The following is a 21,593-nucleotide window of genomic DNA, read 5'->3' as shown; positions in this document are numbered from 1 at the left end:
AATATCTGGCTCCAGGTTTTTATTAAGACCATTTAGGATTCATGCAACATTTTTGTTGTTGTTTGGTGTTTGTTGATTGTGCATTAATTCCCACTGTAGCTTAGCACCTGGCTTGATTTCGTCATTACCCCAGGTTAGCTTTGTGTGTGTAACCACAGGTTACATTTATCCCTTTGTCCCTGGGCCTAACTTGACTGGCTTCCTATGGGAGAAGTCAGAGGTTCAGTTTGATGTGTTCCTGAACCACGAAAGAAGCCTTTGCTCCTGCACTGGCAACTGTATGTGGTTTCAGGAGAGCAGCGGTTTCCAGGGGCTGGATGGATGTAAGGCTGGTAATGGATTGGTCCTTCCTTTCTCCCAGGGTATCAGAAGAGCAGATGCTGGTCCTCGGGATGCTAAAACGGGTGGTCAGAGTGACCGCACAGAGCAAAGCCTCCGGCTGCTCGAAGCTTGTCTTGCCCTTGCCGTTTCTAGGCAGCTGCTCTCGTCAAGTCCCAGCAGATGCCAACTTCCACTCCACCTCGTTCTCCGAAGCAGAGCCTCCCCGGGTCTTGATCACAGGTTGGTTTGTCTCCTCCTCATCTGTGGCATGAGCCTTGCTTTCTCTGAGATGCTTCTTGTAGTGTGCTATGCTTCAGAGCAGCTGTCGGGAGACCATGGAGCTGGATTTCATGGTTGCACTGGGAAAAGGGGTCTCTGAGTAAGGCATGCTATCACAAATAACTTTTTCTTGGGGTGGCAACCCTTTTCTGATCAGATACAGCCCCTTTTGAAATGTTCTGGGTTAGGATTCAAAGGGATTGTCCTTTGCGGGTAAAGGGTTTATTAGAAGGATCCTTAACATTGTAGACAAGCAGACAAAGGCATGGCAGTGCTCTGAGGAAAGTCCAGTCACAAACGGCAGAGAGGGGGTCTCTTCCCACAGGTTTCAGAGGCTGGAAAGGTCCTATGTCACATTGTCAGTGAGCAGCCTGAAGTACATGCCTGCAATCCAGGTGTCTCTTAATTAGCTATGAGGGCGAGGAGAGCAGGAACCCAGAAACACAAGTTACTTTAATTCCGAAAACCAAATTACTATTGTTTTGAAACCATCCAAGGGTCTTGTCGGGGTTCATTTTCTTTGCCATTCAAGAATGAAAAAGCAGGAAAATTCTCAAGCTTGACAGAGGAATCTTAAACATCTGACAGCCATTAGTGGACAGAATTGGCAGTTGCAGAAAGGCTTTTCTTAGGGGTGAGGAAACACACACAGCAGGCACACAGAGAAAAAGACCCTCGGCAAGGTCGGGAGGGTCGGTGTGCACAGAAGAGGAACTCGGGAAGCCAAACATCTAGTCTTTCTGGAGGGCTGGGGATTTTAAAGGCTCTGAGGAGTTCTCCTTACCCTGATTTAGGATTGATCAGTTTGAAGAAAGACAGGCTAATTGGCTCACAATTGCTGTGTGAGCCATGTCCTGATCCAGCCTTGAATTTGTTGAGCTAGTCCATCTTCAGGGACCCTACTGGAGGAAGAAAAACCCAGAAGGCCTTTGTTTTAAGCTGCCAGGCTTTTGCCTGAGGTCAGGAGGGTGAGGAAGAAGCCAGCCATCTTGGAAATTCACCATCTTCGCTACCTAGTAATGGCCTCTCTCACTATCTGTCTGCCTGCTAGGGAGCCTGTCTATGCCTAGTGTCCCAGTTTCAGAAATTAGCAGTGCAGCTAAAATGGAGAAGCATTACAAGATGGTGTGGTTCTGACTGTCATTTTCCATCTTTGGCTATTCATAACTATTGCCTATGTTTCCTTTCCCTAATAAAATCTTGTTTTCTGTCCTGGAACTTGATTTCCTTTCATAGTATAGGTAATAGGTCAGGGCACCAAAACCAAATGGATAGGGAGGGTGCCAGTTCTGGAACACATCTTTCTCCTGGGCTCATCTTTCCTTGGCCAGATTCCCCAGCCTAAGCCCAGAATCACCCAAACTGTTACTGAGCTCTCATGTCCTGGAAATAAGGTGGGATATAAGCACTGTCTGAGCTTCTTGTTTCTGTTGAGCCTTTCACCACCAGACCCACTCATGGATCCTCCTCCTTGGGAATATGCAGTGCCTGGCCCCACCCCCTTCACTATGCATTCCCATTTTGTCGTTGACAGAGTGCTTCCAAGCAGCCCGAGACAACCTCTCACTTGATTGACACATTTTGCTTCTCCATCCTGTCATGTTTTCACTTCTTTGCTGTCCTGCCCTCTGTGTTTCTTTCATTCTCTATCTATGCTAAGTGAGCATCTCTAGGATTTCAGTCCTGTGTTAACTGACAGGGAGCCCCACTGCTCTGTCTTCCTGCCACGTGAGGGTCTTGCCTGAAATTTATAGTGATCCTCCTCCGAATGTGTTCCTAGCCCCTTGGCTCTGTCTTCCTATCCGTGGTGTCTTTAAACCTCCAAGTTAGGAAGCTAGCATCATTTCTTCCTTAGTGATTGATTCTGTTTGTTTTGTTTTGAGGTAGGGTCTCTCTACTGTGTAGTTCTGGCTGTGTCCCAGGCTGACCTTGAACTCAAGAGATCCACCTCCTACCAAGTGCTGGGATGAAAGGTGTATACTACCACACCAGCTTGTCCCCCATCCTTTTGTCAAATGGCTTCTTGCTCTCCCCTCCTTGGAACTGCCACCCCCCATCCCCCCTTCCCCACCCCCACCCCCCACCCCTGCACAAGTGTTACTTTTCTTCTTGTGTCCTTGCCATCCTCTTCCTCTTGGGCACCCCTGGCCGGGAAAGCACTGCCTCCAAAACTCGCAGCTGCACTGTTACCGGTCCATGCTGGGCAGCGGCTGTCCTGTGTTCGGAGAGCACTGGAGTGCTGCCAAGAGTCACCTGCAGGGATTGCATCAGCACCGCCCCTGGCTTTGGCCCACTGTGGCTGGAGGAGTTTCATTCCACCGTTACCCTCTGAAAATAGATTTGCACTCGGGTCTCACCTTGTTTTCTTCTTCACCTAGGGGGTCTTGGCCAGCTGGGAGTAGGACTGGCTAGCCTTTTGAGGTAAGAACTTCAAAACCAGGTTCTTAAGGGTGTGCGGTGGTCGCCGTCAACACCAGCCATCGGTTCTCTTGCCTCTGGCCTCTTTCTGCTTCTCAGATGTCACATCTAAATAGCTGCTTAAAACACGGTTTGCCTCTTGGTCACGACGCCAGCTCTGTGCCCTCCGCCCTAACTTGGGTACAGTGGGACTCATCACCCCAAGTGAACCACTTACCTCAGTTGTTCCAGAGCAGAGGGCAGGGGCCAGTTCTTACAGGAGCCGGAAGGGAATCACCTGGGGTTGAGGGCAGGGGGTGAAAGAATGAGGGAGAAGAGGAAGTGCCAAGGACACGGAGATGGCATTGGTGGCCAGTGCAGTGGGGGAGGGGCAGAAGGAGAGAACCAGGCTGTGGGGAGAAAAGGAGGTTGGAGTTTAGGGAGGCAAAGCTGAGGAGGTCTGTGATGATGGTGAAGAGAAGGGAGGTGAGTGGAGAAGGCCCAGAAATTGCAATGCCTTTGAAATAATCGGTTTCCTAAGACTTATATCCGTGACGTTGCTGACTTGTTGGGGTGGGGCTTTCTTTCCCTATAGGAAACGATTTGGGAAGGACAACGTGATCTTATCAGACATAAGGAAGCCCCCAGCTCATGTCTTCCATAGTGGTAAGATATGGATAGTCCTTGAGGTTTTAGTCTTCAAAATGCAGTCACAGAGGCAGGGTGGAATCCATGTGTGAATCAAGGAGGGATTCAGGCCTGGGTCTGGCTTTAAAGTGTATTTTCAATGTCACTCCACTCAAATGACAAAGAATGGAAGGGCTCTGTGGAACTTGAAGTTTGGGAATAATATATTTGAATATTACTTTAAATAATATCTTTGAACTAAAAAGTTTGATTCTTATCTTTTGAGTTTTTGGTTATCTGACTAACTTAAAGAAGCCCTCAAACATAAAATAAGTTTGATGAGGAAAAAGCTTGAAGAATAGGGAGAAGGGAGAAAGAAGGCTTAGTGTTCAGAGCTCTTTCAGAGGACCCAAGTTTGGTTCCCAGCACCCACATCAGGTGGCTCCTAACCACCTGTAATTCCAGCTCCAGAGGACCCCAGACTGTCTTCTGGGCTCCACAGGTACCTGCACTCACAAGCACACTCTCTCATAATTTCAGCACCTTCTTCTTTCCCTTGTGGGTACCTGACTTCACACACACACACACACACACACACACACACACACACACACACACACACACAGATTTCTAAATGGTCTTATTAAATAACAAACATGGAGCCAGATATAGGGGTAAAAGCCTAAGAGAGATCAGGGAATTAGGGAAAGCCACAGCTAACCTTACCTCACCAACTTGACAGCTTCCAAATTCGAAATACTTCCTGTCTACCCATACTTATTTGCCTTGCTGTTCTGCCATCTGATTTGCTCTCTCTGTCCAGCTACATAACTTCCTCTTCCTGCCCAGCTTTGTCATTTTCTGTCTGTACAGACCTCTAGACCTCCATGGTTAACTAGTGTTGGAATTTAATGCTGTTTCCAGTGTGGCCTTGAATTCACAGAGATCCAGACAGATTCCTGCATGCCAAGTGATAGGATTAAAGGCATGTGCTAACATTGAATGACTTTTGTTTTTACTTATAATGGCTTAGTTTTTCCTCTGATCTCCAGGCAAGCTTTATTTATTAAAGCACAAATGAAATATTACCACATTTCAGCACAAATAAAATATCACCACGTTTTCCCCCTTTTTTTGGTCTAATAAAAAATAAATAAAAGTTATAACTGATATAAGAAAACACAATACACAGAGGGGGGCGCAGGCATAAATAACAACAAAGAATTCTGAAAGCCAGACATTGAAGATGGAGCATGGCTGTTAAGTGCTCAGAAGGCTGGGGCAGAATCACAAGGCCCCAGTCCAGCCTAGGCTACAGAGTCAGGTTCTGCTTCAGAAGGAAGGTTGGGGAGGGAGGACCATTCTCTCCAGTCAGTGACAAGGGACAGGGAGACCATTAGCATCACTGCATCCCTTCTCACTCTGTGTTACAGGCCCGTTCGTTTATGCCAATATCTTGGATAACAAAAGCCTTCGTGAGATCGTGGTGAACCACCGTATCAGCTGGCTGTTTCACTACAGTGCTGTGCTGAGTGCTGTCGGAGAAGCCAATGTGTCCTTGGCCAGAGATGTCAATATAACTGGTGAGCAGCTGGCTCTGGCCTACAGGGGCCAGTTTTTCCTGCTCTTGGTAATCCGTATGATTTTCAGATTTTCATAGTGTCTATTCATTTCAGGACTGCATAACATTCTAGATGTTGCAGCTGAACACAATGTGAGGTTGTTTGTGCCCAGCACGATTGGGGCTTTTGGACCTTCCTCTCCTCGGAACCCCGCACCTGACCTCTGTATTCAAAGGCCCAGGACCATCTATGGTGTATCCAAGGTCCATGCAGAGCTCATGGGAGAAGTAAGCATTTCTCAGCAAGATTGCTACATGTTCAGGGCTAGATGATTCTGTGTCCCGCCCCATTTTTTTTCCCTGCCTCAGACACCCCCTGCTTCATTTTTGGGGAAACATTTACACCCCAGAGATATTACTTACCTGGTGTGTTTGTCAAGTGGTAGGCCCCTTGAAGGCACTGAAGAACTCCTTAGCTATAGGTTTCTGCTTGCCCACAGCCGGGATAGTAACACTCAGCACTTTGGGACACTCCGGGCCTAGGAACTGCTCCCATCTGTGCTTGCTGCCCGACTTGTTTGTAAGGTTCTCAGCACTGGAGTGACTGGTGGGAGCGTTAAAACTTCTTCTGCAGGCAAGACAGACAGGCAGAGACAGAGATGGGGGCGGGGCGGGGCGCGCGCGCACGCGTGTGTGTGTGTGTGTGTGTGTGTGTGTGTGTGTGTGTGTGTACACCAAGTGTGGATATTCATGTGTGTGGAGGCCAGAAGTTAGGTGTCTTCCTCAATTCCTCTCCATCTTCAATTTTGAGTCAAGGTCTCTTACTGGAACCTGGAACAAGCAGGCCAGGCTTGTGGGCATTGAACCTTCGGATCCTGTCTCAGCTTCCTTAATGCTAGATTACAGTGCATGCTGTGTCCTGCTTTCTCATGTGGCTCCTTGAGGATCTAAGTCAGCTCCTCGTGCTTGTGCCAGAAGCACTTACCAACTGAGTCACCTCCCAAGCCCAGAAACTTTCTACTGTGGAAATTTTCAACCATGCTTTTACTCTGCCTTAGAGTAAACTGTAGTCATGGTCTGGCCCTTCAGCTACTGGATGCCAGTTTTTTTTGTTTTTTGTTTTTTTTCTGCAGGGGAGCAACTTGCCACATTCAGGGCAGGGAGCAGGAGCACCACCTGCAGGCTGCTCTATCGTTTGCAGTGTTGATGTAGCTGTAGCGTCGAGTGGTGATTCTTAGAAGAGAAATAATTGAGTGTTATTAAACAAAAGTGGAAATTCTGAAAATCCCAGTTTCTTTCTTTTAAAAATTGTGTTTGTGCATGTTGTGTGTGTATATGCACACACGAATATGCCACACACAGCATGGGTGTGGAGGTCAGAGGACAACTGTGGAGTCTCTCCTTCTACCTTTATGCTGGTTCTGAGGATCTAACGTTAGTCACCAGGCTGTGTGGCAAGTGCCTTTACCCACTGAACCATCCTGCAGGTCCTCATTGCATAGTCTTTTAAAGAACATTTTAATTGCATGTGATGTTTTAGGGAAAAGCAATTTATTTGTTTTATCTAAACTACAGGATTACTATTATGTTTTTTAGCCAGCTCTTTCTTTTTCTTAGTACTATTATTACCGGTATGGGTTAGATTTCCGGTGCCTGAGATATCCTGGGATCATTTCTGCAGATTCCCAGCCTGGAGGAGGAACAACTGGTAAGTGCCATCTCCAATCTCCCTCACCTTTAACTTCTCTTGTTTCAGGGAGACCCTGCTTAGTCCATAAACTGCCTGCCTTAGCTTCCCTGTATTTCAAGAGAAATTGGAAAGTAGGGAGTGTTTTTATCTCTTTGGCACCCAAAATGCAGTAACAAAAAATTCTTCAGTTACCTGTGTGCAACAGTAAATCTTGATATAGCCCACACTATTCATATCTATTTTTGGAGCTTTCCATTCTTAATAGTCTAAAAGAGGTTCTGAATTAAGAGCGCTGGAGTGCTGGCATCTCAGTCCTGAGGTTCCTCCCTCCTGCTGCCACGGGCGGGATTTTCTTTCAGACTACGCAGTCCAGATTTTCCACGCGGCAGCAAAGAACGGCACATTTGAGTGCAACCTCAAGGCCAGCACCAGGCTCCCCATGATGTACATCAGCGACTGTCTCAGGGCCACCCTGGAAGTCATGGAGGCCCCCGCCGAGCGCCTCTCCATGAGGACCTACAACATCAGCGCCATGAGCTTCACCCCCGAGGAGCTGGCTCAGGCCCTCCGCAAGCACGTGCCGGACTTCCAGATCACCTACTGCGTGGATCCCCTCCGACAGGCCATAGGTAAGCCCCGCACCAGCCCGCTCTCGCTCAAAATCATATCTGAGAATCCCCACGCCACCCCAGTGGGGAGGCTTTAAGGCTGAGGAGCTGCATTTGTCCATTCACAGATGCTTCCGTGTGGGAAGCAGGTCTTCAGGAGAAAGATTCCAACTCAGGAAACAATGCAGGCACCATTTCACCTTCGCACAATTTAATAAACCAGAGAGAAACCAAAGAAATCAAGGCGGTGTGCAAACAGGCTTGGGCCTTCGTATGGTGTTGTTGCCATCTATGGCCTGGAGCACCCTTTTGGATACTAGAATGTTCCCTTACAAAGCCATGTGAGGTTTTATTTATAACATGAAAACACCAGTGCAGGTGCCCAGTGTCTTCTGAAGAGGTATCCCTGCGTGTACTAGTTCTTCTCCAGTCAAAGACAAAGTTTCCCTTTATGTGCCTGCATATAAAATGCATTCATTCACAAACACAGAGCCGGGATAACACAGTATTCTTTCCCATGTCTTTCCCCAGCTGAGAGCTGGCCCATGAACCTCGATGACAGCAATGCCCGGAAGGACTGGGGCTGGAAGCACGACTTTGATCTTCCAGAGTTGGTGGCTACCATGTTCAACTTCCACGGCGCCAGCACCAGAATTGCCCAAGCTAACTGAAGGGGGAGGAGCAATGCCCATATCCTCACAGTGTAAGGGACATGACATTCTCTAAGATGGAGAACTAAATCGGACTGTATTCTGGCGGCTCACGTTGGAACTGCTGGGTGGGGTTGGAGTTCCTTTTACACATTGCCTTTTGTTGTGTGCCTAAACTGGTCCAGGCACACATGCGATGGAAGTGAAGTCCTAAATGGTAGTGGCTAGCTCTTGGGATTTGCGACATTTGTACTTAATTAAATTCAATATAAGTATCGTGTCCAAGACTTCCTCTCTTGACCAGAGACCAAAGATCACATTTTAAGGATTTTCAAAGATGATCTTCATGTTCAGGACTTTCAAACTTCACCAAAAATGAACACTAGCAGCTAAATTTTTAACTTGAGATTTATCTGGGCGGTTAAGAGTTTGAAAGATGATGCAGTTCATATGGGGCATGGGTTCTATGGGGTTTGATTCCATTTAGGGGCTGCTAGAAAGCTTTGTGGTGTCTATGGGACTTCAGTTCTCTGACCTGGTGACATCAGCAACTCCAGAGAGATAGTTTGAAATGCTTGTTTCTGGGCTTCATTCCCTCAGACTGACCCAGCAAAGTGGAGTAAGCTGGCTATGGCCCAACCCTCTAAGATAGATTCCAAGCCCAGTTCTAAAGAGTGCTGTCCTGTGATAGTAGTGAATCCACCAATAGAGAGGCCATTCAAACCCTGCTGGCACACCTGGCTACCTCCAGAAATCACCAGCAAGGGGACTTCCATTTCCACAGCTAGAGTCAATAATAGCTGTGCTTCTGTTATAGGTCAGTGATGCTACATTGTTACTCATTTAGATTTTAAACTAGGTTGTGTCATATTTTTTTTTTTGAGTCTTAAGTGGATTTGAATCTTTTTAACTAAAGAAATTTTAGATAATTGAGTTTCAATAGCCATAATAGTATGGGTTATCTCTCACATGCTTAGTATAATTAAGCTTAACATTTGTGGATTTTTGTTTCCAAAAGTTCTCTTTATATATTTATTTTATGGTTCATATATCATAAAATGTATAATTTGGGATCTGGAGAAAAGGTTCAGCAGTTAAGAGCACTTGTTGCTCTTGCAAAGGACCTGAGTTCAGTTCCCAGCATCCACATGAAGGACCTGAGTTCAGCTCCCAGGGAGCATCCACATGAAGGACCTGAGTTCAGTTCCCAGCATCCACATGGTGGCTCCCAACCTTCTGAAGCTCTACTCCCAGGCGATCTGACTCCCTTTTCTGACCTGTAAGCACCAGTAGTACATGCTTACATGTAAATGGTACACATATGTACATACAGGCAAAGCACTCGTACACATGAAAATAAAGAAAACCTAAAATGTATATTGTTTTTCAGGATGTTAGAGTTGCAGACTTGATAATAATAGAGAGACCACATGTAATTCCCCTCAGTCTGAAGCAACCACTATCTCTCTGTGTCTCTGGATGGGGGATTCTGAATATCTCATACAACTGGGGTGTAGTCATTAGCAAAGGGCCTCAGTTTTGTTAACCTGTTAGACATTGAGGTTTTATGACTGTTACTCAAATTTCAAGTTCACATCTGATATTAAAGGTACTTTTTGAGTTGCCTAACAGGGTAAGAGCACAGGATCTTAGTTGTGTAGGAAAGTATAAGTCTGAAGTTCACGTGTGATTTAAAAAAATCTATGTGCATAGTGAAACTCAAGTAGCATGAGTGGATAAATACAGTGAAAAGTACGTCTCTCACCCGCCACAGAGGTAACCAGGGTGTGTGTGTCTGTGTGTGTATGTGTCTCTGTGTGTGTGTGTGAGAGAGAGAGAGAGAGACAGACAGACAGACAGACAGACAGAGAGAGAGAGAGAGATATGCTGGGGTGAGAACTCAGGGCTTACGCACACCAGGCAAGTGTTCTATCACTAAGCCTTACCTCCAACTCCATACATATGCTTGTTTAATGGCTCTGTAGCTCTTCATTGACTGGTTGTACAGAATTTAATAGGTTGCATTATTAAAGACATTTGGACTTCTGACAGTCCTTAACTGTCAGAAATGGTGCTGTAGGAAAGATTGTTGCAAATACATCCCATTTTCATTGTCTTAAAGGGCCAAAATCTCTTTCTGGAACTTTGAAGTACATAGCTTTTACATTCAACTAACTGTTAAACCCTTTACAGAGTAGTAGTGTCTTTTTCCTTCCTACCATAATAAGTGAATTTGAAGAACTTACCTAAAAAACAAAGTGCTGATACCAAGAGCTTTTTGTGAGGGTTTTTTTTTTTTTTTTTTTAACCTGTTTTCATGAAAGATCTGCATGGTATAAGCATGTTGTATACATTTCATTTTTTTTTCTTTTCTTTTTTTAAAAAATTTATTTGTTTTTGTTTTGTTTTTTCAAGACAGGGTGTCCCTGTGTATCTTTGGCTGTCCTGGACACTGTCTGTAGACCAGGCTGGCCTCAAACTCAGAGATCCCCTGCCTCTGTCTCCTGAGTGCTAGGATTAAAAGTGTGTACCACCACTGCCTGACCTTTTTTTGTTTTGAGATTTTTTTGTTTGTTTGTTTGCTTGTATGTTTGAGACAGGGTTTCTCTGTGTAGCCCTAGCTCTGTAGACCAGGATGGCCTCAAACTCAGTGATCTGCTTGCCTCTGCTTCCTGGATGCTGGGATTAAAGATATGCCCTGCCTTAAGTCATATTCACAGTTCAGAAGTTGATTTAGGAGTGAGCCAACTATCATTTCATGTGCCCTTATTTCATTACTACTAGGGTATAAACTCATGGTTCACATTCTAGTGCACACTGAGAGAGCAAAGTCACCCTGCTGAAGTTTCCCATTTTGAAGCTCATTGTGAACAGAATAGCAAAACGTTTTATCAGGATAAAGATAATAAGGACAGCACAGAAATGCTTCATCCACCTCTGCCCCCAAAAAGGTGCTGTATTGATAACACAAGTAATAGATGTAACTAGGAACTGGAATGAAAGATCATAGAGGGAGAAAGACCGCTCCCCACACTGTTTTGAAAGTGCAGTTACCATTCATAAATGCATGCTCCTCATTCATAAATGCACGCTCCTCATTCATAAATGCACGCTCCTCATGGCTCCTCATTCATAAATGCACGCTCCTCCGACCAGGAGCCCTTTCCATTGACTCCTATCTACAGGCATCTCGGCCGTCAGGACCACAGCTGTGGACAGCTCTTGCCCCTCCTGGACCTCCTCTGGGGCAGGGCTTCTCAAACATTATCTACCACCCACAACTCCTCATTTTGCCTGACCCGGGTATAAAGGTATTTGAAATAGTCATATCTATCAAATGTTTGCTGATAGCACACCATGAAGAAATCTATCTTTAACAAGATTTTTATATACACGTAATTTTTTACCATAGATAGATTGAAGATGAAAGCAAATTTGTGGAGTAATGAGATGATGTGCTTGTTGATTTTTACACAAAACACTAAATCTTGGCTGGATATTTGATACTTCAGGATACAGGGCACATTCAATACTTTTCAGAGTTGGTCAATATTTTGGTTTTTACAATCATTGATATTGAGAATTCCTTCCCACATAAATAAGTAGTAGCTGGGCGGTGGTGGTGCACGCCTTTAATCCCAGCACTTGGGAGGCAGAGCCAGGCGGATCTCTGTGAGTTTCAAGGCCAGCCTGGGCTACAGAGGGAGTTCCAGGAAAGGCGCAAAGCTACACAGAGAAACCCTGTCTCGAAACTAAAAAAAAAAAAAAAAAGTAGTATAAAATGGCAGAAATGTGATTAGAGACTGTGGTTTAAATGAGAATGGCCCCCATAGGCTTCAAATGTTCGAATATTGTTGAATACTTGGTCCACAGTTGGTGGGATCATTTGGGAAGGTGTGGCCCTGTCGGAGGAGGTGTGTGACCTGGTGAGCTTCAGGCTTTCTAGAGACTGGTGCCATTCCCAGCATGCTCTCTGCTTCCTGTTTGCTATTGGAGATGTGAGCTCTCAGTTACTGCTCCAGCCAGCTTGCTCTGCTTGCTACCACCCTGCCCCACTGTGGTGGACCCTCACCCCTCTGAAACTGTAAGCCCAAAACAAACTCCGCCCTTCTAAGCTGCCTTGGTCACGGTGTTTTATCACGGCAATAGGAAAGTAACTAACAAGGGCCATTTCAGAAATTGTTGGAAATTCTGTCTTAATCCCAAACCACAATTCAGCAAGCCGTCTTTTTTTTGTTGTTGTTAATGAAATTCAAACAGCAAGTTAAAACAAAGCAAACATCCTAACACAATCCAACCCAAAGATATTCTTTTCCCTCCCCCCCTTTTTTTTTATTATATTTGTGTTTTAATTTTACACATCAGCCATAGGTTCCCCTGTCCTCCGCCCTCGCGCCCCCCCCCCCACCTTCCCCCATTCCCTCCCCTCCATTTCCATCTCCTCCAGGACCAAGACTCCCTGGGGATTCATTTAAACCTGGTGGATTCAGTACAGGCAGGTCCAGTCCCCTCTTTCCAGGCTGAGCAAAGTGTCCCTGTGTAAGCCCAAGGTTCCAAACAGCCAGCTCATGCACTAAGGACAGGTCCGGGTCCCACTGCCTGGGTTCCTCCCAAACAGTCCGAGCCACTCAACTGTCTCACTTATCCAGAGGGTCTGCTCCAGCTGGGGGCTCCACAGCCTTTGGTTCACAATTCATGTGCTTCTGTTAGTCTGGCCTTTCGTCTCCGTGCTTTTTCCAATCCTAGGCTCAACAATTCATGCTCCCAGAGTCCCTCCTCCTTCTCGACAACTGGACACACGGAGCTCCACCTGGGGCCTGGCTGAGGATCTCTGCATCCACTTCCATCAGTCTAATCTGATACTTAACACACCTAGGTGTGATAACAGGAAGGCAGTAAGAGGTTTGGTTTCCTGTAATTAAACCATTATGTTTCTGTAGCAGCAGAAAATCACTGTATGGGCTGAAACATCTGGCAGCTCCTGAGGTTGGGTGGCCTCAGTCTGAGCCGTGTTTCAGACTTGCAGTATTTGCGGGCACTGCATGGAGTGATGGCCACATAATGCCAAGAAAGAGTGTGTGTGTCCATAGAGAAGCTGGAGAAATCTCAGGCTAGTGACTTGACAGCACACCTGAAAGCCCTTGAACAGGAAGAAGCAAAGTCTCCTAGGAGGAACAGACGCCAGGAAATTATCAAATTGAGAGCTGAAATCAATAAAATAGAAATAAAGAGAACAATTCAAAGGATTAATGAAACAAAGAGTTGGTTCTTTGAGAAGATCAACAAGATAGACAAGCCCTTATCCAAACTAACCAAAAGACAGAGAGAGAGCATACAAATTAACAAAATCAGAAATGAAAAGGGGGACATAACAACAGACAATGAGGAAATCCAGAGAATCATCAGGTCATACTTCAAAACCTCTACTCCACAAAACTGGAAAATCTAAAAGAAATGGATAATTTTCTGGATAGGTACCACATACCTAAGTTAAATCAAGACGAAATAACCATTTAAATAGTTCAATAACCCCTAAGGAAATAGAATCAGTCATTAAAAGTCTCCCAACCAAAAAGAGCCCTGGACCTGATGGTTTCACTGCAGAATTCTACCAGATCTTCAAAGAAGACTTAATACCAATACTCTTTAAATTGTTCCACACAATAGAAGAAGAAGGCATATTACCAAACTCCTTCTATGAGGGTACAATTACCCTGATTCCCAAACCAAACAAAGATGCAACAAAGAAAGAACTATAGACAGATCTCCCTCATGAACATTGATGCAAAAATACTCAATAAAATTCTGGCAAACAGACTCCAAGAACACATCAAAACATCCACCATGATCAAGTAGGCTTCATCCCAGGGATGCAAGGGTGGTTCAACATATGAAAGTCCGTCAATGTAATACACCATATAAACAAGCTCAAGGAAAAAAAAAAAAAACTACATGATCATCTCACTAGATGCAGAAAAGGCATTTGACAAAATCCAACACCCCTTCATGATAAAGGTCTTGGAGCGATCAGGAATACAGGGAACATACCTAAACATAATAAAGGCAATCTACAGCAAGCCAACAGCCAACATCAAATTAAATGGAGAGAAACTCAAAGCAATACCACTAAAATCAGGAACAAAGCAAGGCTGTCCCCTCTCCCCCTACTTATTCAATATAGTACTTGAAGTCATAGCCAGAGCTATAAGACAACATAAAGAGATTAAGGGGATACGAATTGGAAAGGAAGAAGTCAAGCTCTCCCTATTTGCAGATGATATGTTAGTATACATGAGTGACCCCAAAAATTCAACCAAGGAACTGACACAGCTAATAAAAACCTTCAGCAACATTGCAGGATACAAGATCAACTCAAAAAAATCAGTAGTCCTTCTATATACAGTAGACAAACAGGCTGAGAAGGAAATCAGAGATACATCACCCTTTACAATAGCCACAAATGTTATAAAATACCTTGGGGTTACTCTAATTAAGCATATGAAAGACCTATATGACAAGAACTTTAAGTCCCTGAAAAAGGAAATTGAAGATGTCAGAAAATGGAAAGATCTCCCATGTTCATGGATAGGCAGGATTAACATAGTAAAAATGGCGATCTTACCAAAAGCAATCTACAGATTCAACGCAATTCCCATCAAATTACCAACACAATTCTTCACAGATCTGGAAAGAATAATACTCAACTTCATATGGAAAAACAAAAAACCCAGGATAGCCAAAAGATTCCTGTACAATAAAACAACCTCTGGAGGCATCACAATCCCCGACCTCAAGCTCTACTATAGAGCTACTGTAATAAAAACAGCTTGGTACTGGCATAAAAACTGACATGTGGACCAATGGAATCGAATTGAAGACCCTGACATTAACCCGCACACCTATGAACATATAATTTTTGACAAAGAAGCCAAAAATGTACAATGGAAAAAAGAAAGCATCTTCAACAAATGGTGCTGGCATAACTGGATGTCAATGTGTAGAAGGCTGCAAATAGATCCATATCTGTCACCGTGCACAAAACTTAAATCCAAGTGGATCAAAGACCTCAACATAAATCCAGCTACTCTGAACCTGATAGTAGAGAAAGTAGGAAGTACTCTTGAATGCATTGGCACCAGAGATCACTTTCTAAATATAACACCAGTAGCACAGACACTAAGAGAAACAATCAATCAATGGGACCTGTTGAAACTGAGAAGCTTTTGTAGAGCAAAGGACATGGTCAACAAGACAAAGCAACAGCCTACAGACTGGGAAAAGGTCTTCACCAACCCCACATCTGACAGACAGCTGATATCCAGAATATATAAAGAACTTAAGAAATTAGACATCAAAATGCCCAACAGTCCAATTAAGAAATGGGCTATAGAACTAAACAGAGAATTCTCCACAGAGGAAGTTCAAATGGCTGAAAGACATTTAAGGAATTGTTCAACATCCCTAATTATCTGGGAAATGCAAATCAAAACAACTCTGAGATACCACCTTACACCTGTCAGAATGGCTAAGATCAAAAGCACAGACGACAGCTTATGCTGGAGAGGATGTGGAACAAGGGGAACTCTCCTCCACTGCTGGTGGGAATGCAAGCTTGTACAGCCACTTTGGAAATCAATATGGCGCTTCCTTAGAAAATTGGGAATCCATCTCCCCCAAGACCCAGCTATAGCACTCTTGGGCATATTATACCCAAGGTATGCTCAATCATACCACAAGGGCATTTGATCAGCTATGTTCGATCAGCTTTGTTTGTAATAGCCAGAACCTGGAAACCACCTAGATGCCCTTCAACTGAAGAATGGATAAAGAAAATATATGGTACATATACACAATGGAGTACTACTCAGCAGAGAAAAACAATGACATCATGAGGTTTGCAGGCAAATGGATGGATCTAGAAAAAATCATCCTGAGTGAGGTAACCCAGACTCAGAAGGACAAACATGGTATGTACTCACTCATAGGAGGATACTAGATGTAAAACAAAGATGACTAGACTGCTACACAACTCCAGGGGGGCTACCTAGAAAACGGGACCCTAGGAAAGACCCGAGGATCACCCAATGACAGAGAAATGGATGAGATCTACATGAACAACCTGGATGACAGTGGGAGTAATGAAGGGCAAGATTTGAGGGAAAGAAAGCTTAGGGGATCAGGAGATCCCAGCTGGATCAAGAACAGAAAGGGAGAATGAGGAATAACAGACCATGATAAATGAAGACCACATGAGACCAGGAATAGGCAGAGTGCTTGAGAGGTCCCCAGAAATCCACAATGATATATCCTCTGCAGTCTGCTGGCAATGGTCGAGAGAAAGCCTGATCTGACCTAGTCTGGTGATCAGATGGCCAAACACCCTAACAGTCGTCTTGGAACTCTCATCCAATAACTGATGGAAGTGGATGCAGAGATCCTCAGCCAGGCCCCAGGTGGAGCTCCAGGTGTCCAACTGTCGAGAAAGAGGAGGGTCTGCAAGAGTGTGAATTGTTGAATCCAAGATTGCAAAAAGCACAGGGACAAATAGCCAAACGAATGGAAGCACATGAATTATGAACCAAAGGCTGTGGAGCCCCCAGCTGGATCAGGCCCTCTGGATAAGTGAGACAATTGAATAGCTTGATCTGTTTGGGAGGCACCCAGTCTGTGGGACCAGGATCTGTCCTTAGTGCATGAGCTGGCTTTTTGAAACCTTGGGTTTACACAGGGACACTTTGCTCAGTCTGGAAGGAGGTGACAGGACCTGCCTGTACTGAATCTACCAGGTTTAAATGAATCCCCAGGGGTGCCTTGATCCTGGAGGACATGGGAATGGAGGGGAGGGGCTGGGAGGAAGGTGGAGGTGGGGGTGGGAGGGGGAGGACAGGGGAACCCATGGCTGATGTATAAAATTTAAAACACATAATAATAAAAAAAAATTATTTATTAAAAAAAAGAAAAGAAGGCACCTGTCCTGCATCTGCACCTACCTCCCACTGTGCATGACAAACAAAACGAAACAAAGGAGATGCAAACGGAAAAAAAAAAAAAGAGTGTGTGTATCCATCTAGAACCACAGCCGTGGTAAAGTTTTGTGACACAATGTGGGTGAACTCTGCCAGAAATACCGTGGACTCATTCTGCGTCTGATTTTGAATTCATTGTTGGTTGTTTCCCATTCAGAAACCTTTCACCATTAACAAAAATTTCAAAACTTCCTCATTCAGGTTTTGACTCTCAAGGTAAAAGTTGGGGTTGGGGGTCCATATCAGGTCTTTGGCACATCACAGGCTAAGGAACCCACTGTAGATGGCTTTGTAAGTACTGGGTGACCTAACACCCTGTTCTTTGTATCCACTCACATCTTTGAACATGTTTATTGGGGTCACTAGAAACCTACATTTTCTCCCAACTGTGGAAATCTGGTTTTAGAGGTTGGATTTGTGCATATGGGAGAGAAAAATCTACTCACTAGTTTACCTTGAGTTATATAATCTTTTGTTTTAAAAAAGGATTTCTTTTTAATTATTTTATTTTATTTTGTGTACATACTTCTGTGTGAGCATGTGTTCATGAATGCAGTGCCCTCAGAGTGTTGAATCCTCTGGAGACGGAGTTAGATGGCTGTGTGCCAACATGTCCTGTCTGTTCCATGCTATGAATGAAACCCAGGTTCTCTCCATTGTACAATCCTTCTTTCTTTCTTTCTTTCTTTCTTTCTTTCTTTCTTTCTTTCTTTCTTTCTTTCTTTCTTTCTCCCTTCCTTCCTCCCTCCCTCCCTTCCTTCCTTCCTTCCTCCCTTCCTTCCTTCCTTTCTTTCTTTCCTTATTTATTTATTTTGTTTTTCGAGATAAGACTTCTCTGTGTAGCTTTGAGCCTTTCCTGGAACTCACTCTGTAGCCCAGGCTGGCCTCGAACTTAGAGATCCACCTGCCTCTGCCTCCTGAGTGCTGGGATTAATGGCGTGCACCGCCACCACCACCCGGCTCCATTGTACAATCTTAACCAAGTCACCTTCTGTCCTGATTCGCCACTGCAGGCAATGCTTTGAGTCTGACTCCTCCTCAGCCCCTCAAGCTGTGATTTAACCGCGGAGTTTAGAACATACCCACACTTCATTTTCCTAGACAAAAATCGGAAAGCTGGCTACATTTGAAAAATATCTGTAAAACGTGTAAATTATAAAACATAAAAACAAATGAAATGGCCCAAAACTCCCAACTGTGTTTAGGAATTGATTATTTCCATACCATCGCCTTCTCCTTGGCCACTTTCTCATTTTGGAGTCTGGATGGTAAAAGTGGGGTTTGCAGCTGTCCTCGCTTTCCTGGTTGATGACTGAACACTTCCATTTCCTTTTTCCCTTTAAATAAACTACTGTCTAAATACCTTACCTTAAAAATACCTTTCTTAAAATTATTCAACATATTCACATTAAGGCAAAATCACTTAGTTGTCTTGTCAAGAAATAGATACAATTTACAATATGGATTTCCATTCTGTTAAATAGGTAAAAAAATTCTGGCTTTATTCCATGAACGTGTGTGTGTGTGTGTGTGTGTGTGTTTGTGTGTGTGTGTGTAACAGTGTCTCACTCTGTAGCTCAGGCTGGCCTTGAACTAGCAGTTGTCTGCCTGCCTCAGCTTTCCATATGCTGAAATTAAAGATGTGAACCATCACACCTGGTCCCTAGTTTTCTGTTAAGTCATATTGTTATTTTGGGAGAGAAAAAAAAAAAAAAGCTCAAACATTTACTAAATATTGGCCATACGCTTTGAAACGGATTTCTCAGTGTTTACTAACTTCCAGAAATGAGCCGCATGCCAGCATATCTATTCAGTCTTGAAACAGATGGGCAACTGCTAGGAAGAAACAAATCCTTTCTAAGAAGCGGACTCTCTCAAAAGCTCTCCATTAATGCTGAATTGTGGTCATGTGACAGTTCCCCTAGTTGTGTAGAAACTGTTTCAAACACGTCTGTTCAGTAAGGACAATTCTCACCTCCCTGGGAAGCATCCTTTACAGCAGAAACATTGTGCCTTTGTTTTTGCATTTGCTAATGCCTTCCTACTACTCCTGTGCTGCTGCCACTTTCCCAGAAAAGCAAAAAGGAGTCTAGAATAACCTCTTTCATCTTGTGCTGAAGTCACTCCTATCCCCAGCCCTGTCACTGTTAAGTAGGTTTTTATTGCTCTGGAATTCAAGAGCAATCATATTTGTGCTGCTGCATGCAGCCGGCTTCTTTTTGCTCCGTTGTGGTTACAAGATTCACCCGCACAGCTGTGCAGAGCCGGAGTCTGCCCATTTTCAGGGCTGTGGGTGTATCCCAGTGTCTGTGTGGTGAAGCAGCATGCTAGAAAGTCTCCTTGTCAGTATGACGGGCATTTAGATTGTTTTCCACTCAGGAGTGTTAGGCCTGGGAATGCTGCATGCCTTCTTTTTTGTGTCTTTGGTGAGTGAGTTTGGTTTCTCTTGGGCATTGTCTAGGTCTGTGATCTACCGTGTGGCAGACCAGGTTTAGCCTTGCATCTGTTGCCTGCTCCTCACAAGCTGTGTGCACCTGCTCCATGTCCTTGTCAACATTTGGTTTTGTTGGGGATTTTAGTTTGAGCCACCTGGTGAGTGGGTTATATAGGATTTCAATGTGCTGTGTCTTTTCTGCTGTTGTTCAGTTCCTCTTGTGCGGGGAGACATAGCCCAGCTTTGTACACATCAAGTTACACTCAGCCCCTGATTTCTATGTACACTGTACAAAAATGTACAATTTTTTTTTTTTTGGTCTTTTGAGACAGGGTTTCTCCATGTAGTGTTGGTGCCTGTCCTCTGTAGACCAGGCTGGCCTCAAACTCACAGTGATCCACCCGGCTCTGCCTCCCGAGTGCTGGGATTAAAGGCGTGCACCACCACTGCCTGGCAAAATGTACAAATTTTATGAGCTGACTTTTAAAATTTTGAAGAACATTTGATTATTTTTATAACCTAGGCAGTTTTTTTAATATTTATTTTTATTTTATGTACATTGGTGTTTTGCCTGTATGTATGTCCGTGTGAGGGTGTCAGATCTTAGAGCTACAGACAGTTTTGAGCTGCCATATGGGTGCTGGGAATTGAATATGGGTCCTCTGGAAGAGCAATCAGTGCTCTTAACCTACTGAGCCATCTCTCCAGCCCCTAAATAGGCAGTTTTTTAAAATATTAAAATTCATTTACTATCTACGTGTGTGTGTGTGTGTATGTGTGTGTGTGTGTGTGTGTGTGTGTGTGTGTGTGTATGGATGTGCATGTGTATGTATTAGGTGATATCATTGGTCATTTTGTGTATGTGTGCACTAGGTGACATCATTGTTCATCATGTGCATGAGTGTGTGCATGCATGCATGCATGCATGTGTGTGAGTGTGTGTGCATCTAAGCCAGCACACACAGCTTGTGCATTGAGGTCAGAGCTGGCTCTTTTCATTATGGGTTCTAGGACCAGACCCAGGCTGCAAGGCTTGTGAGGTAGTCACCTTTATCTGCTGAGCCATCTCTTTAGCCCTAAGTGAACTATTTTAATTCAATTAATTAATTTTTATGTGTATAGGTGTTTTACCTGCATGTATGTCTGTGTATCATGCACTTGTAGTTTCCAAAGAAGCTAACAAAGTGTATAACAAAGACACACACACACACACACACACACACACACACAGAGAGAGAGAGAGAGAGAGAGAGAGAGAGAGAGAGAGAGAGAGAGAGACACAATGCCAAGATGTCTTTATTAAGAGGCCAAACTGGATTCTTGGTAAAGGAACCAATTTTGTCTTCATCAAACCAAATTCATTTGTGCTTCTAGGGAGGAGAACCATTTGTATTGCTTTCAATCAGCTCACAGAGCTGTGAAGTGGTCTAAGATTATTAAAGTGGGCAGCGCAGATAATCCAAATGAGGGTTCTGGTAATCTTTGTTCCCATTTTAAATCCTTTCACATGCTTTCCATTTACAAGAGAACTTCATTAGACAAGTCAAGCTTGAGGTGTGTGTGTGTGTGTGTGTGTGTGTGTGTGTTATTCTCTGGATTCTTTTGTGAGTTAACTACATCTCACTCGTCTCCTTGTTAACTGATGAGGTGAAAGCAATCTTCATGTCATCTTATATTGATATGGCAGATTTGAATTACTCTCTTAAGGTCTTTAGCTGTTGTGACCATCCCATGAAGGAGGATAAGCTATGCTGACTGGGAGATGTGCCTCTCTTCTGCTGTGTGCCTGGACACACCTTCTAGGTAACCAGAGGAATCCCAAGCCATGGAACTTGGCTGTTTCTCTTTCTCTAGTTTTCCACGATACACCTGATTGCTACAGCCCGAAAGCTTTGCTTGCGTTTCTGGGTTCCAGTAGCTGGTAAACAGTCCTCCCTGGATTATGGCAATAAGGGAATTCAGTTTGTTTTGTGAATCTATTCTTCACTGAGTGACACATG

General features: G+C 44.2%; 1 protein-coding gene across 1 annotated transcript; it reads left to right on the top strand.

Moving 5' to 3' along the window:
* The first annotated feature begins 367 nt into the window (after positions 1–367).
* On the top strand, positions 368–8,521 carry LOC118590842 (L-threonine 3-dehydrogenase, mitochondrial). Its single transcript, XM_036198598.1, has 8 exons — positions 368–561; positions 2,979–3,021; positions 3,593–3,663; positions 5,058–5,207; positions 5,301–5,473; positions 6,803–6,893; positions 7,235–7,504; positions 8,015–8,521. Exons 1-8 carry the CDS (start codon positions 378–380, stop codon positions 8,152–8,154), a joined length of 1,122 nt encoding a protein of 373 aa, XP_036054491.1. The 5' UTR covers positions 368–377; the 3' UTR covers positions 8,155–8,521.
* The last annotated feature ends 13,072 nt before the right edge of the window (positions 8,522–21,593 follow it).

The sequence above is a fragment of the Onychomys torridus genome, chromosome 9, assembly GCF_903995425.1.
Source record: "Onychomys torridus chromosome 9, mOncTor1.1, whole genome shotgun sequence".
Taxonomy (NCBI): domain Eukaryota; kingdom Metazoa; phylum Chordata; class Mammalia; order Rodentia; family Cricetidae; genus Onychomys; species Onychomys torridus.
This window is presented reverse-complemented; position numbering and strand designations above follow the sequence as displayed.